A 17,578-nucleotide genomic window follows, 5' to 3' on the forward strand; every position below is an offset into this window, starting at 1 on the left:
TCCACAAATCTGTGCAAATGAGTCCTTCAACGTGGTAGAATGATTGAAAAGGCCCACTGATTCTGAGAAAATTGTGTCAACGAAAAGAGTTCACCATTTATTGGAAAATTGATGTACAAGTGCAGTTTGTGAAAAGTGGATCGTTTGACTATTTTCTTCATTACAAACTGGCGTATTTCTAACATCCATGCACTGACACCTCGACTATACGGACCTTTACTCAGAATTCTACATGTATTGATATGATTAAACAAGACTCACAAATTATACATAGAATATTAAACATGCATTGCCGTTCTAATGATGTTCTTTTATAAAGTTCTTGAATTTTATTTTTACAGGTACTGAAATGGATTATTTAAATATAATATAGTATGTTCACAAAATATGAACAGAACTGTAGAAAATATGCCTTAAGCAGACCTTCTAATACCTTATAAACCCTAGGGTTAATAAACAAGAATTCTGGCACTGTTACTGAGTAACTGTTCTATTATTCGAACGTTCAAGACGCTCAGCTTAACCCGGATAATCGAGGTTCCACTGTAATTTCATTTTACTTTTACTACAAGAATAATAACTAAATACGCAAATAACTTATTGTTAGAACACGTCATTCGCATTACGATTTTCATTATACCATGTAGAAGGAGACATTTGAAAGCCAAGTGTGACCCGTGTACAATGAACTTCAAACACGAAACACAATGAACATTTCTGTCGATTTCCTCGACTGTCTGTAACTAAGTAACTAATATGGCATAACTCTACTGTTTCTTCTCATAACATTTCCCCTGTGTCGCGATGTTGTCCTGCCTGAATGTTTTGTGTTGTCGATAGAGATGGGATAAAGTGTAATATTATCATTTAACATGCTGTAGAGCATGGACGTCGAGTTCGACTCGAACCGGTAAGTACGCGTATTAGACTGGATCCCATCTCTCGTTGTCTAACATGTTTTTTGCGTGGTGTGTCGACTATCAGGAGCGACATGTCAATCGGCCGCCTCAGAATGGTGTTCGGTCTGTTACAACGGGGGCAGTTGTCTTGAGACCCATTTTGGTATCGTGTGTCAATGTCCGAGATTTTGGTCCGGGCCCCAATGCAAGGACCCAATCACCTGTCGCGACCTACCTTGCAAACAAGCTTCCGCTTGCCACGACTATGTGAGTGTGACCTTTGCACACGGCTTTGCATGCACGCGCAGCCGGATTAATTGTGCGTATCACATTCGAAACTATTTCTATGTGGTCTCTTGCTTTGTTTGTTATGTCTCGCTCCGTACAGCCTGGCGGCTATTATTGCACCTGTGAGCCAGGATGGACAGGTCCCGAATGCTCCATCGATGTGGACGAATGTTCCAGCAATCCTTGTCGCAACGGAGGAATCTGCATCGATCAACTGAATAACTACTACTGTCAATGTCTCGCGGGATACACTGGTAATAACCCGATTTGCGACTCCTCTTTATTTTCCACCGAAGCTTCGCTTCCCAATCTTACTTTTGCTAATCTAACTTCCTTTCTATCTACGATCCAATACACTTGCACGCTTCACGCTACTTTGTCATCGATCCCATTGCGTATTTTTCGTAATTGATTTTAAACGCTGAACTCGGATGGCGACGCGACGCAGAGTCTCCGCCCGATCGTAGTTCACAATTGTAACGTATGTTTTCTATAGTTATTTTTCTTGGCTGCACTGGTGCAACATTTTAGCCGTGCGGTATTTACGTTGCTATTAATATTTCACAAACTTTCCCGTCTTCTTTGAAACAGGAAAGGTCTGTCAATTCAACGTCGACGAATGTTCATCGCAGCCGTGTCAAAATGGGGGCACGTGTACAGACCAAATCAATGGGTACACTTGCAATTGCACGAAAGATTACATGGGCGAAAACTGCGAGTGGGAATACAATGCTTGCGCCCTGAACCCCTGCAAGAACAACGGGAACTGCACGCTTTTGTCGAGGTCACGGCGCGAATTTGTCTGCAAGTGTCCTCCTGGCTTTGAAGGAAAAGTTTGCGACATCAATGTGGACGACTGCGTCGACGTGCTTTGCCCAGACGGCAAAATATGCGTCGACGGAATCGCCGGTTACGAGTGCAAGTGCCATGAAGGATACAGGGACCCTAATTGTACTCTGATCGTTGACCACTGCGCGACGAAACCTTGCAATAACGGCACGTGTATCGACCTTGGAGAACATGGTTTCGAATGCAACTGCAATGAGGGCTTCCAAGGTAAGCTCCGGTCAAGAATATCGTTCTATATTAGCGATGGGATCGAGTTCAATTGTACATTTATAACAAAGTCAATTCCAATAACTCCGCCCTCGAATGTTAACTGATTAATGATTGACACTCTTGTAGGACAATTCTGCGACGAGGATGTGGACGAATGCGAAGTGATAGGCAGTGCTCTCTGTAACAATGGGATCTGCGTGAACAAGGACGGCAGTTACAACTGCTTTTGCAGGCCCGGTTTTTCCGGGGATCATTGCGACATCGATATCGACGAGTGCTTGTGCGGGCCGTGCAAGAATAACGCCACGTGCATCGACGGGATTAACACGTTCGAGTGTCAATGTCCTCCGGGTTACACCGGAAAAACGTGTGACGTGGATGTGAACGAGTGCGAAAGCAATCCTTGCAAAAACGGCGCGACGTGCGTCGACGAGATCGCCAATTACATGTGCTTCTGTTCGCCCGGCTTCCGCGGATTCAATTGCGAGTTCAATATCGACGATTGCGAGCCGGTGCCCTGTTTAAACCATGGCCGATGCATCGATGGCATAAACAATTACACCTGTGACTGCAGCGACACGGGGTTCGAAGGCTCCCGTTGCGAGAAGAACATCGACGACTGTCGGTCGGAACCTTGCGAGAATGGTGCCACTTGCATAGACGACATTAAGAACTACAAGTGCCGATGCTACCCCGGCTACACCGGCAAGAATTGCGAGGTGGACATAGACGAATGCGAGAACTTGCCGTGCCAATACAACGGCACCTGCCTCGAGAGGTCCAACAGGCAACTCTACAAAAGCGACGCGAAGACATTACCCTCCATCTTCAATCAGGAATTCAACTATGCGAACGCGAGTGGGTAAGTGTCGCAGAAACCTTTAAAGTTATGGAAACATTATCTCAAATAATTACCCAGAATTTCTCATTTTTATCGAAACAATTTTTTGTATATAAGTAGGCACCAGTGTACTCCGGCCTACGTTCAGAATTATAACGATCACGCGGTAGACACGCCACGCCACTGTACTGTGCAATTGTAATACAACTTTGAAACGAACAGCTATTTGCTCCCACCAGAAGAATGGGTCATATTTAACTCTTTTATTATTATATATACAATAATTAATAATTACATATAATATATCAATGAGTGTAAAAACAGCTCTGTACGTGTTTTAACCACTGAAAATAATGAGGTTTTCGAAATCAGTGATAACTATATCAATAATAAAAAAAAAGCCATTAAGGATAGTTATAAGTGAGATCGCTGGATTACCTAAGCCGAATCAAATTGCTGTCGCTATCAAGCAATTAATTACGAAATTCTCTGTTATTAAAATGTTAATTTCAACTGCCGCTAAGCACGGTATTAACGCATTCAGCACTGCGTCAATTTCGCGTGACCTATGCCACCTAAGTAGCGCGTGTCACTGGCTTCCGATTTATTTTTATTTTATTAAAGTGCACGGAAAAATTTCCGACGACAGTGTCGCAAATGCGTATCACCTTTAACGGAGCTGGCCTTGACATATGTACACATATTGTCAGTAAATTCATTTTCATTAAATGGTTTTTTTTCAGTTACGAGTGCCTCTGCGTCCAAGGTGTGGCAGGTAAAAATTGTGAAGTAAATATCAACGAATGCGAAAGCAGCCCTTGCAAAGCTGGGAACTGCGTGGATCGTATCGGCGGGTATGTCTGCGAATGCGACGAGGGTTACGAAGGAGATCATTGTCAGCACGATATCGACGAGTGTAAAAGGTACACCCCATGCGAGCATGGTGTGTGCACCGATGGCAGAGCCGATTACATGTGCACATGCGATCCAGAGTATGGCGGGAAGAATTGTTCGGTGGAGCTGATTGGCTGCCAAGGAAATGCCTGTCAAAACGGGGGAACATGCTGGCCTTATCTCGTCGACGAAACAATACATAAATTCAATTGTACTTGTCCGAATGGATTCCACGGAGAAATTTGCGATTACGTGAGTATATCATGCTCTCTTCAAATTTCCCTTATATCCGTTTAGGCTGTTTTGTTATTGGGGGAATTCAAAATATAAAAACTTCCAAAGCGATCGAATTAATAAATTATGAGTGTAAAAAAAATATTGAATCAGTAAAATTATTAAGTATACCACCAATACCTGAACATTTTATACGAATAAATCGTTCTGTTATTTTAAATGTATCAAAGCTTTTACGTTATGCACGGGTAGAACAGGGGCGGTAGCGACAGTGTTAAATGTAGCATTTTATATATTTTAGAATATATAGAGAACAATTGAAGAATTTTGTAAAATTAATGTTAAACAGTATAATGAAACGGTTGTGAAATACAACACACGACATGTAAAAACAACATGTAAAAATTATACGATATAACTTGAATATCAGTTGACATACCGCAAAATCGCAGTGCCTAAATAATGTCAAATAAGCGCGTAAAATTTTTATGTAAAAATGGTTGTCGTAATTGTAATTGTTCTTAAGCGATCGTAATTTGTAATCGAAGTGTTGCTGCCGCCTCCTCTCTACTCTAAAGCTAATTTCTCACGAACTTGGTGAAGAACGTTATTTGATTTTAATGGCACTCCTTGTTCTTGCACAATATGTATAATAGGAAAAGGTGCGTAAGGATGAAATTAACAGTATCTCGATCGTTGTCATCGAGATAATTTCATTGTATTTTTCTAGGTGACAACGATGTCCTTAAGCGGTAATTCGTACGTACTAGTGAACACTACACGAGACGAAGGCTACGACATACAATTCCGTTTCCGAACGACACTTCCGTACGGGCTGCTCGCCATCGGCAAAGGATCGACATTTTATATTCTGGAGCTCGTCGATGGCAAATTGAACCTACACTCGAGCCTTTTGAACAAATGGGGCGGCGTGTTCATCGGCAACGACTTAAACGATTCCACTTGGCAGAAAGTATTCGTTGCAATTAACGCCACGCACTTGGTTCTCTCGGCCAACGAGGAGCAGACGATTTACCCTATCAGTTTGACCGAGGGATCCAATTCTAATCATACATCTTTCCCGATGACTTACGTTGGCGGGACGAGCAATTACCTGCGACGGCTGAGCCACGGGCCTTTTTTCTTCGTGGGGTGTACCGAAGACGTCGTCATTAACGGCGAATGGGTACGTCATGCTTTATTGTTGCTAAATTACTTTTCTACTAATTTGGAGCAAAAGCGATCGTAAACAAATTAGATGTAACAGGAAATTAGATGTCCATATTTGTTTAAAAGCTGAAGAACAATTAGAAAAAATTTACTGTATACTGTAAATACTAAGTTGTACTAAACTAAATTGTAAAACGAATAATTATAGGTGTACTCTGGCACATCGTCGAAAACGGTACATATGGAAGGTGTGGAACCGGGCTGCCCACGAGAGGCCCAATGTTCGCCGAACCCTTGTAAAAATGGCGGATACTGTACGGACCGTTGGAGCGATTTTTCTTGCGAATGCGAGCGGCCATATCTCGGCCATACTTGCCAGTATAACATGACAGCGGCCACATTCGGGTACGGGAAAATTGCGAACGGTTACGTGACAGTGAAAGTAACGGACACGGCTCGAAAGGCGGTGAGATCCATCGTTGACATCTCCATGTTCATCCGCACAAGGCAAGATAGAGGTGACATATTTTACTTGGGTTCGGAACCGGGTCTGCAAACGGATGTCAAACCTCAAGAAAAAACGTACATAGCTGCACAATTGGAAGGCGGCGAATTACTCGTTAGAATTCAATTTAATGGCACCGAAGCTTACACGGTCGGTGGTGTGAAACTGAACGACGGAAATAATCACTTGATACAGGTGATTCGAAACGTGACGTTGGTCCAGGTAAAGATAAACGGTACCGAATATTTCCGGAAAACTATCAGCGCGTCTGGCCAGCTAAACGTCACCGTTTTATACCTGGGGGGATTGCCACAAGCATCCAGATATATACGCCAAGTCGATAATCGCCAGATCGAAGTACCGCAGGCCCCGCAAGTGAACTTCAAAGGGATCATTCAAGATGTTCAAATATCGAACGGATACGATAGCATGGTCGTTCAGTTCTTTCCTCTAGAGGTAAGAGAACATGTCTATTTTCCTCTTAGACAGCTGATTCTTCTTCAACATGTTAGAATAGTTTTATACTGAGCTGTGGTAAAAAGCTGTAGAAGCATTAATCAATGCGATCGAAAAACGTACGGAAAGTCTTTTTCTTTTATTGTATACTGCTTCAAAATGTTATCGTATAATATTATTCGTTTCGTGACTATGCAGTGTAAGAGTCGCATAACTTGCACACGCTGTATAATTTTTAAATAACAAAATATCTTAAGCTTTCTGTGGTTCCTTAGGCAAATGATATTCCGACCCTAATTCAATTCGGCAACGTGACTTTCGACAACGATAAAGTCTTGAAGGGCGTTGTATCGGATAACGTCTGTGTGAGCAATCCGTGTAACCACAATGGCACTTGTCACGTTACATGGAATGACTTCTGGTGTCAATGTCCGCGAGGCTACACCGGAAAGACGTGTCAGGAAATGGAATTTTGTCAACTGCAGGACTGCCCGGCCGGATCGAAATGCGTCAATCTCGATGACGGCTACGAATGTATCGCCAATGCCACTTTCGACGGCGTAACGACGTCCTTTACTTACGTGTACAGTCAAGTGGAGGAGAAGAACGTGACCGACTCGACGATCGATACGATCCAAATTACGTATCGATCGAACACCGGCGGTACCCTGATGCACATCGCGCCACGAGTCGGCGATCAACATTTCACGGTTTCCGTTTACAAAGACAAGATCACGGTGTCTTGGCGGCTCGATATTCAGAATCAGGGAACACTGAGCTTTGGCAAGGTCGAAGCTGACGGAAATTGGACGTCTATAGTACTGAGATTGAATAACAATTCGATGGAGTGTAGTTACGCGAATTCTAACGAGGAGAGCGCTTCGCACGTCAGCCCGAATTTCAATTTCGCTTTGTGGTACGATTTACTGGTAACCGGGACAGTGACCCTAGGCGGATTAGGTTCTAGTTTGTCCGATCGGCACAGTTATGTGACCATCGGCTCCAGCAAACAAATGTTAGAAAATAGAAGCGGCATACAAGATAATTCGATAGACTTTAATGAACGTTCGTTAACCACCGTTTCGCCGCCCCACAATGTAATGTCTGGTAAGGCTGCAATTCAATTCAATTGTTTTCACGTGCTTTACGATTTTAAATACACTACAAAAAATAAACCTGATAAATAGCGATTAATAACGATTTATTTGCACACCGTAACATCAAAGTTAAATATTAAAAGACAAACGATAATAAGTTGTGCATGTGAGCTTGAAAAAAGCGTTTAAACATCTTTCTTACATTTCTATTCAGAAAGTATAGATACTCTTTTCTTTTCTCAGGAGATGCTTTCAAAGGATGTTTGGGCGAAGTACGAATAGGCAGCATGTTGCTGCATTATTTTACATATGAAGAAGTTTATCAAAACGCAAACTTTACACCCTTGGAGTATTTAACATTGCAAGAGACTAATTCGACGCACCACGAGAACATCGGTTGCCAACTTTGCTTCGATGAAGACTGCAAGAATTCCGGATATTGCCTTGACAAAGCAAACAGTTATGTTTGCGAGTGTCCTGCAGGCTACACGGAAGATGATTGCTCCTTCAACATTGACGAATGTATCAATAACAAATGCGAAAATGGAGCCAAGTGTATAGATGGCATCGCTAATTACACATGCGTGTGCAACAGTGGATGGCAGGGTTGGCTGTTAGTATAAACCAAATCTTTCGTTCAACTTTGTCCGCTATAGATTTTTTTACAGACGAATTAGCAACATTTCTAACGATTAAAATATACATTAGCATGTGAGTGAGTCGATAAGAAAGAATTTTTGTTAAGTAAAAAATATATTCGAATATTGCATAATATCGAAATGAAAAGTCTCGATGGAAAATGTTACATTTCTAATTATAATTAAATCACTTAATTCTCTCATTAAAACTATACAAAAATCTTATTCGTTTCATCGAAATCATGATCAATCGCGCAATCAAATCGACAATATCATGTTGACTTATCAATCTTATCTTTCGGTTAGATGCGACAGTGATATAAACGAGTGTGTAACTCTCAGTCCCTGCCAGCACGATGGAGTTTGTATAAATCTTCCTGGATATTTCCGCTGTGAATGTCCAGACCAATTCACCGGCGAGTTGTGCCAGAATTTCCGTTTGATTACCTGCGAGAACGAGCCTTGCAAGAACGGTGTTTGCACGGACGTTGTTAATCCAAAGACTGGTGATAATTTTACTTGCACGTGCCAGCCTGGTTACGAAGGTTCAATTTGTAATGTTCCTTATTGTATCGGACGAAAGTGTCAGAACGGTGGCAGATGTGAGTTCACATATCAGGTGCGTGTACTTGTACAATGCGTATTATACAGAATTATAGATGAAAGCATAAACAAAAATAAGACGTAAAAAAACGTAAGTAAACGTTTCTGGTAGATTTTTGCAATTGATCAATAATTCGTAATACTTTTTATCATATTTATCAAGGAAAATCAATGTTGTAATATCGAGATTGTGAATATTTATGTAAATTTTAATTTTCATAGTTATTTTAAAGGAGCTAGAACGAGGACAAAATCTATACTGCGATACAGTAGTAATTGGTTTTTGCAAATGTTTCTTTTATATTCTAAAAACGTGTAAACATCGTAAATTATTTAAAGATAGCAAGACGCCTTTAAGCTCCATTGTTCTCGGGCATCTTCCAAATGTAACATAGTGCGAACCATCGATCACTTCATTTAATTTACACGTTATGAAACATCTTCTAATTTCAATTACGTTATGTATAATTAATAGACACCTCGTTGCACGTGTTTACCTGGTTACTCCGGACATTACTGCGAAATTAATATCGACGACTGTGCGCCCGATGCCGAGGGAAATGTTCCTTGCAAAAATGATGGAAAATGTTATGACGGCGTGAACAACTTCACCTGCGATTGCAGCGATACTGGCTACATAGGTCCTGATTGTTCCTACGATATAGACGAATGTCAAGATCCACATACGAATTGTGGCCACGGACAATGTGATAATTTACCAGGGACTTACCAGTGCATTTGTGAAATTGGTTATTGCGGATATAATTGTGGAATGATGGATCCCTGCAAAGAGGTACGTCTTCAATTACATTATTTTTCTCATCTACAGACATATTTCTGCTTACAGCTTTCAACTTCCATTTTCATAAAATCAAAATCTACCAATTTTGATTGTAAACAAAATTTAAACTGCTTTTTACAGCATTTTTACTTTAGCAATACAAGTTATAGAAAAAATGTCTAAAGCAATGTTGTTATATAGCTTTAATTATTCACAACAAAGAAAAGATTAAGCCTTCACAGTTCACTACAAACGTGAGATTATTATATTTTACTATGATAATACAATATCTTTTTTATAAATAGGATTACTGTCAGAATGGCGGTACGTGTAAATGTGGAGACGATGGGGGATATAAGTGTCAATGTACTCCAGAATATATTGGACAGAATTGTACAGAGGTACGTTTTCTCATTTAACGAAACAAAACTCTATTTTGCTATTTTTTTCTTTATTTTTATCTCACAAAACTCGTTTTTTTTTTTTAAACTAAGAATGATAGAACAATTCGTTTCCGCGTTATCTTTTACAATATTGACTTGGTATCACTAAAATAAATATAATAGTTTTCTACTTCGGTGCAAAAAAAGTTAATATACTCGTTCGACTATTCACGTATTTCGCAACTAATATATTGTTTATTGTCTTCTCTGATATAGACGGAAAACTTTTTGGGGAGCCAGGCGCTCGATATAGCTGTGATCGTGGGTCCTATTATTGGATGTCTCTTTCTAATAGCGGCAGGTTCTTTAGTCGCATTATTTATGATGGCCAGAAAGAAACGAGCGACCCGAGGAACTTACAGTCCGAGTGCTCAAGAATTCAGCAATCCGCGTGTAGAGATGGATAACGTGATGAAGCCACCACCGGAAGAGAGATTAATTTAAAATTGTTCGTGACGAAGGAGCATGGCATGATTGTTCCGCGTCCATAAATCCTAGTCGTTTGATAATATGCAACGTGTTTGCGGTATAGGCAGATTAGAGGAAACAACCTCGACGAATCGTCCTCACGAGAGAGCCACTTGAAAAGGGCAGGTAGAAAAGAAAATAAGGTTTCATCGCGTTTTCTAGTCCACGCTCCATATTAGGGTGTTATTAAAGTGACCTAGGAAATTAAGGAAACAATACAAGATACGAGAACCGATTTCGAAAAGCGGCACTAAACATGAACCACATTTGAACTCTCAGGAAAACACATTTCCAACACTCTTCTACAGTGTCATGGGTTCGGACATTTTTTATTTATCTTTTTATCTATACAACAGAAACATTGCTTGCCTTAGAGGTGATTTTCCAGATTAGATGGCTAAAACTTTTATTGTCATTTTAAACACAGTTTATAAATTCAACATAATCATTTGTACATAAAGACTTATTTAACTTTATTTTATGTTTAAAACGCCACTCTATAAAATACATGAGAAGTAACTTTTTATTTTGACTTCGGTATCAGAAGGGAATCAAAATTGTGAATCTATGTTATAGCACCGATAAGTTTCATGAAACTTTTGAAACAAAAGTATTCAATCGTATGTCTGACTCAAAGGAACTAATGTGAAACTAAACAAAGTGTACTTAAAGCTCCGTTAAGTGTCCTTATTATGCAAGCAATACTCGGAAGAAACTCTTAAAGCAACGATACCCGTCCATTTTAGTGCCTAACTGACCCTACTTAAAGAGATTTTATTTATAAGCAGTGAATATTGTGCGTCGAGGAATATGTATTTCAGAAACGCGTTGGACTCTCGTGTGCGTGTATTGAGATCTCTCAAGCATAATGGTATTATTCTCATACTGTTCGCTAGACCTCGGGAGTTATGGAATATCGTAGCGTAGACGTATGACAACTTTATGGTAAAGTGACCGAAGCTTTGTAAAAATATGGTAAAACATAAAGGGAGAGTGTCTGTTTCGACTCGCAAAGTACTTATCGTCGGTGCATTTTCACGTTTTTTGTAGTGTTATTGCGCTTGTTAATTTTGTACATAAACTAGACTGTAACTTAAAGAAATTAACACGATTCTACCGATAACATTTTATATGGATACACTGCGGATCCTTATACATATATTATATGCGCAAATTTATAAAATACAGAAAAACTTATACAATGACTAATATTAATTTCCACATTGCTTTTATCCTATCGAGTATTTTTATTAGTAGAATCAATCTATTTTTTACTTCAGCGCTTATAAAATAATTTTTAAAGATTAGAATTTGCATAAAGATTCGCAGTGTGTATGTAAGTATAGTATTTAATAACAAATATTATTTGGTACGTAATTATTTACTACCACGACCAAAGTAATAACGAGAAGTGTTCTCGCCTGTTAATATAATTAATATAGCCGGTTACAAATGAAATATCTCTTTCTCTTTTTTTAAATAGAATTATAGCACGTCTTGTTATTATAATTATTATTTTGTTTTCGGATACGAGAACCTCAACGTATTATTCATTTGATTTATTCGATCTAAATTAATATAAATTCATGATATCAAACCACGGAAACAAAACTTTTCATCAAAAATCATTTCCTGATACTGTCGTAATCGTATGAAGCACACTTATGTTGTGCGTGTTAACATGTAATAAGTTTAATGTATTTACAATGTTGATGTTTTACCTGATTGAGAAAAAACGCTGTATAGTGTAATGTGATATCAATAAAAAAAAGTGCAAAATTTATTATATGAATTATACGAATAGATAAAACCGACCATATTACACTATTGAGCTGTAATCTTTGTTCAATGTATGCTACAAAGTAATATCATCAAGGTTTTCTTCAAGACTGAATTTTTGGGTACTAAGAAGAATTTAAAAATACGTGTGCATGTGATTTTCACATAACTACTTCTTTTATAACATAATGTGACAACATGCGCGACATACATATGTGGAAAAATAATTATTATAATTTCAACAGTTGAATGTACAAGAACAATAAAAATTAAAATATCTAAATATTTCATTTGTCTCTTACTAATACACATATATACATAAATATAACGAGATATGTACATCCATTTCAAATAAAAGTTTTATATCATCAGTATAGTTCTATGAAAAAATGTCATTTACAAATCGTAACATGTAATCATAATTTGACTAGAGTAATAAATTATAAGAATAACGTTTGTACATGTTTTATAGTACTTTTAAAAGAATAGTTTTAATCGCTCCATTTAATGGATTTCTCTTTGAATTATTTTCAACTTATGCATTTCCCATTTATTTTAGATAATTTGTCACGCGATATCTTGTCAAAGAATAAAAGGCCAGCAGCACGCTCTACACTTTCTGGAGGAACCTGTAATAAATACACTATTATTATTTCCTATTTGCTTGGATCTTTTCTTATTGGAAAGGCTTAAGAAAAAATATAAAATGTTAGTGAAACTGTAGAACAGCTAATTTTCACAATTTTTGGTGAGCATTGTATATGCTATAAAACTCAACATTTTCAACAAAAAAAGTAGTTCTATGTTTGACCTAAAATGTTTATATCTTCCACAGTTGCAGAGTATATTATTTATTACTATTAATAACGTACCCGAAAATTGGTTATAGGCGCATTGTCATCTATAGGAGTGTTTGGCATTACAAATGCTTCCATCTCTAATTTTAAATCGTTTGTTTCCACAACAATTACTTTGTAGAAATGAGTTGGTACTGCTACATGATTTGCTCCAATAACTTCATAACGTACATATTTCTTACCATCAGCTTCTTTCCTACATCAACATGCACATACAGATTACTTATGGAACAATCTAATCAAGTGTCTATATAATCATCAAAAAAATATATTTACTTTGGCAAATATAAAGGCCCTGTACATACATATACATTCTTATAATCTTTAGTTAAACTCCTCACATATTTTTCTAATCTATTCCACGAATCCCTATTGAAACCTCGGCCTACTTGTGGAGCCATATTTGAGAGATAGAAAGTTTGATCTATATGTTGTTGATCAATTTTGTGATTTCCTGCTGCTGCTAAATGTCCACGATCATATCCACTTCGTTTGTAGTCAGCGTTATCTGATCTAATTGTTAATGTTTTTTGAAATATTGATATAATAATAATAAACGAACAAAAATATATTTACCTAAAGAAGGGATGTATGCTAGGATCAGATTTAAATTCACATTTTTCACGTGATATTTCACTATTGGGTTGTAACCTTTCCTTAGTCAAATGTTCAAACACCCAATGAGCTACCCTGTTTCGTCTATCATAAGAAAGCACGAAATCATCGAACGATCTAACATTGTCTAATCCAGGGAAACCATACTTCATAATCTATAAAAATGATTGATTTTCTCTTAACAGTTACATATAGTTTTGTCAAGAAATTAGATTTTTTAAGTATGCTTAGATTAATTAAACGGTAAAAATATGTACATAAAAGATATACATTAATTTATATTGATAGTTTTAATAAAGTTGCATAATAATTATATATAGTTATTAGTACTCATATAGCTTTAAGGTTACATATCAAATTTAAACGTGTAATTATTACTTACTTCGGACACCCTTGTAGCTGTTGATGTTGATAATTTTGGACCCATTTGTGTTACAGCTTCTTTAGGAACAAATGCAGTAGCTGCAGAAACTGTTCCAAATAAAGGTAAACCGGGCATTCCTTTAATGTTTATATTGGAGAAAATACCCGCCTGACATTCATCTCCTTCATTCAAGTGTTTCTTTTGCTCGGAATATTTTCCAATATACCAACCACTGAATCCTACAGTAGTTAGAGTACTCACATTTAAGATTACTTTTGTCAACACCTTCATTTTTTATTCAGTAAATTAAACTAATGAAAGACAATTATAATTATTGCATTGTCCACATGGAACTCATCATAGACCATACGTACATGTACGTATATCGGTTTCTTCATTGAAAAAGAACGGGAGATGATCGAGAGAGATAGAACGAAACGAACGAGCTCTATTGGGAGTTGCGCTCTATTTGAAACACGCGGCGCAATATCCTTGACTTATAAATTTAAAACGGTAATCATTTCTACGATTATTAAAATTTTCAAATAGTCATAAAGTTACAATTTAGATAATGTTTTCTAGTTTATGAATCCACAACATTTTTTTAAATTCAGCCATCTTAGTACTTGCCAATTATAACAGACAGTAATGAATGATCTGATCTCGAATAATGTACTCATTGTTTGATTAAATAATAAGAGGTAAAATAAATGACGTTACTACTATCGTGTATATCTTATTTAAAAAATCTTTCTTATATTAAATTAAAATGGATAATAATAAATAAATGAAATTACTTATAAGAAGAAAATTAATACAAAAATTGAATATAGGTCCTGGATTAGAGTGAGACAGGTTGTATGATAAATGGAAATAATTTTATTATAGGGAAAATAAATAGAATAATTATTTGATAATGGTACAAAAATTTTAAACACATTTATTTAAATCACAAATAGATACAAGAATTTACAAATAAAATTTGTTATTCGCTACCACACTCATCCGAATCTTCAGCTAAAATTATATCATATCCGGGCAACGTTCTTGGATCAAATGTTTTTTGAAAGCATTTTTGGAATATTAAACGAGCTTTCTTAGCCGGTGGAGGTGGTGAACTGGGTATTGTTTCTAAGATGTCAGATTTATCGTGATCTCTGTTCTTTGGTCCATCTGTTTCATCGTTAATTGATTTTCTTTTTGTGATTGCAGAAAATACAGAATTTACAATATTTCTTTCACTCGTACTTGCTTTAGAATTAGTACCGTAACTGGTCGCTGGGATATTGTGTAATATTTTTCGATTATTCTGTTCTATTGTTTTAGTATGAGATTGTTTTTCATTATCTTGTGCTGGCAAATAACTTATATTATCATAGCTTTGATTATCTTTCGTATTGCTATTAGAAACATTTAATTGCAATTTATCTTTTTCTTTACAGCTATGTTCGTATATTTTTTTCCTATTTTCCATTAAGTGTGCATGAGTCTCTTTAACGGAAGCATTTGCTGAAGTTTTATTATTCGTGGTTGTTTTATTTTCAACTTTACTTGTTGATTTATTGGGCCTCCTTGAAGATCGTTTGTTTCCTGTTCTTCTTTTAGTAGACCTTTCCTGTCTGCCAATTACCGTCGTTTCAGTTTGGCTATCTGCACCAGTGCTTAATGTAGAAAGTATTAAACTTCCATCAAAGGATGCATGTTTTATTCCAAATATAACTGGCCTAAAAATTATTAATATTTCTTTATTTAGACGTAATTAAACACATGTATCTATTTAAATTAATTGTTTCTTACTTTCCAGCTTGTTCAAAATATATGCTAATTGGCATCAGTGTAATTTCTGCAAAATTCAAAATAGCTTTGAATTCTTTCATGCAAAATGTAATTGATGTATCTGTATTAATATCGTATCGATCAAATTCTCCTCTTCCAAGTGCAAGTTGTGTACGTGTTGTATTTGATAAACCTGAAAATAATGTATATTGTATTTAATGGAACACGAAATTAAAATATGTATATGCGTAATGACATAGATTACCTGAAGTATCATCTACATAATTCCTTAGTAAAAGTTTCTGATTTGAAACTTCCAATGTGATTTCAATTATGTTTTGGTGAAAATTTAGCATTGCATCTCCTAATACACGTGGTTGAGAAGAAAACTGGTTTGTTGCGCTATCTTTATTATATGCAGTCTACAAAATACAAATAGTCAATACAAATAATGAAAACATAAGAGTTAGTAATATTGTAAAAGGTGTATACCTGTAATACTTCACAATCTAATATAGGTAACAAATGAGTTTTTATAATACTATTTTTGTACTTTAAAATAAATACAATTTCAGATGCATCTGGTTCCAGTCTAATGTGACATGTTTCCACTTGTTTTTCTATTAAATTTGGAGTTTTGAACACCATCATTGCGCTCTGTAAAATTCAAATATTGAATCACATATAAGACTAATTGGAAATTTAACGATTTAATACTACCCTCATTGAAATTTTACATTTCAATGCATCATTTTCTTGCAAATCGCCGTACACATAGTAGGAGAAATAAGTTTCATAGAATGTAAAATCTGCATATGCAGAACTAGCCAGGTTGATAGTACGAAATGATATAGCATTGCTTTGAGGTTCTATATACATTTCATCTCCAATTTTTGCCAATGCATGTATAGCTTTTGCTAAAACTGTTATACATTCCGTGTAAAAATCTTGCTTATTAATAAATATATTTTTCTTGAGGAAATGTGATTGCTATATAACCTCAGTATTATGAAGTCAATTTACCTTTCACATTCGCACCTGGTATAATACATTTCATGTTGAAATAGTATTATTACCCTATTTCTTTTATAATTTGCGTCAAGTATTATTTAATTTAAGAAATAATTGAAGAAAACAATCAAAATAATTCATAATATTTTGTTTGTATGATGACAACCACGTTGTTGAATACTTTATTTATAGCTGTACACAACATTGAAATACTAAATCGTTTATATATAAACATATAGTTAGTAACACTACATTGAAACAAGAAACATCAATAAATAAAGGACGTAATAAAATCATACACGTTGCAAATTAATACACATTATGAACGATGACAAGGATTCATATTTTAGCGCATTGTCAGTAGAGATGGCGCAATAATCACTACGTAACCGCGATTTATCACTGTGATCACAGATGATTACAAAATTACGATCAGGGTCGTAATTTAACTTCATTCACGACCGTAAACGTGATTTTTTTGTTTATCAAATGCTTCATTTGATCTTGAGTTTCGATCGCTACAATATTTATTATAAAATGTCCCAATATATCTGCACGTTAAGTTAGAAACGAAAACTAAAATTAATTTTTTGTCTCAATTTCGCAACGATAATGTAATAATTCATTTAGATGGGGTACATACATATAAAAGTGCAAATCATTTATTTCATTGCCTTAATTTTTTCGATGTTACAGAAAGATTTTTTGTAATTAGATGAATGAAAAGAATGGTAAATATAGGTACTCCCTTTAAGAAAAACTGCATGTAAAATTTATTTAACACAGTAACATGGAGAGCT

The 17,578-nt window shown here is 36.3% G+C and overlaps 3 protein-coding genes across 4 annotated transcripts in view; 1 reads left to right on the forward strand and 2 right to left on the reverse strand.

Annotated features, from left to right (window-relative positions):
- Positions 1 to 10,352, forward strand: part of Crb (cell polarity complex component crumbs) — a 44,475-nt gene extending 34,123 nt beyond the window's left edge. For both annotated transcript variants that reach the window (XM_078180150.1, XM_078180151.1), the window contains 11 exons: positions 1,779 to 2,243; positions 2,373 to 3,108; positions 3,831 to 4,233; positions 4,946 to 5,401; positions 5,594 to 6,346; positions 6,622 to 7,453; positions 7,687 to 8,056; positions 8,388 to 8,700; positions 9,160 to 9,477; positions 9,771 to 9,866; positions 10,125 to 10,352. In XM_078180150.1, coding sequence (XP_078036276.1) covers positions 1,779 to 2,243; positions 2,373 to 3,108; positions 3,831 to 4,233; positions 4,946 to 5,401; positions 5,594 to 6,346; positions 6,622 to 7,453; positions 7,687 to 8,056; positions 8,388 to 8,700; positions 9,160 to 9,477; positions 9,771 to 9,866; positions 10,125 to 10,352 — 4,970 coding nt within the window. The remainder of the gene's footprint in view (positions 1 to 1,778; positions 2,244 to 2,372; positions 3,109 to 3,830; positions 4,234 to 4,945; positions 5,402 to 5,593; positions 6,347 to 6,621; positions 7,454 to 7,686; positions 8,057 to 8,387; positions 8,701 to 9,159; positions 9,478 to 9,770; positions 9,867 to 10,124) is intronic.
- Positions 10,353 to 12,298: 1,946 nt separating this feature from the next.
- On the reverse strand, positions 12,299 to 14,381 carry Endog (endonuclease G, mitochondrial). Its single transcript, XM_078180152.1, has 5 exons — positions 14,010 to 14,381; positions 13,589 to 13,782; positions 13,289 to 13,525; positions 13,028 to 13,208; positions 12,299 to 12,784 (listed from the first exon to the last, which is right to left on the reverse strand). The coding sequence occupies exons 1-5, from the start codon at positions 14,280 to 14,282 to the stop codon at positions 12,686 to 12,688; spliced, it is 984 nt and encodes a 327-aa protein (XP_078036278.1). The 5' UTR covers positions 14,283 to 14,381; the 3' UTR covers positions 12,299 to 12,685.
- Positions 14,382 to 14,906: 525 nt separating this feature from the next.
- Positions 14,907 to 17,442, reverse strand: Rad9 (cell cycle checkpoint control protein Rad9). The gene is made up of 6 exons (XM_078180489.1): positions 16,791 to 17,442; positions 16,488 to 16,690; positions 16,260 to 16,424; positions 16,033 to 16,189; positions 15,789 to 15,960; positions 14,907 to 15,715 (listed from the first exon to the last, which is right to left on the reverse strand). Exons 1-6 carry the CDS (start codon positions 16,822 to 16,824, stop codon positions 14,977 to 14,979), a joined length of 1,470 nt encoding a protein of 489 aa, XP_078036615.1. The 5' UTR covers positions 16,825 to 17,442; the 3' UTR covers positions 14,907 to 14,976.
- Positions 17,443 to 17,578: the final 136 nt, after the last annotated feature.

Source organism: Augochlora pura, chromosome 5 (assembly GCF_028453695.1).
Source record: "Augochlora pura isolate Apur16 chromosome 5, APUR_v2.2.1, whole genome shotgun sequence".
In the NCBI taxonomy this organism is placed as follows: domain Eukaryota; kingdom Metazoa; phylum Arthropoda; class Insecta; order Hymenoptera; family Halictidae; genus Augochlora; species Augochlora pura.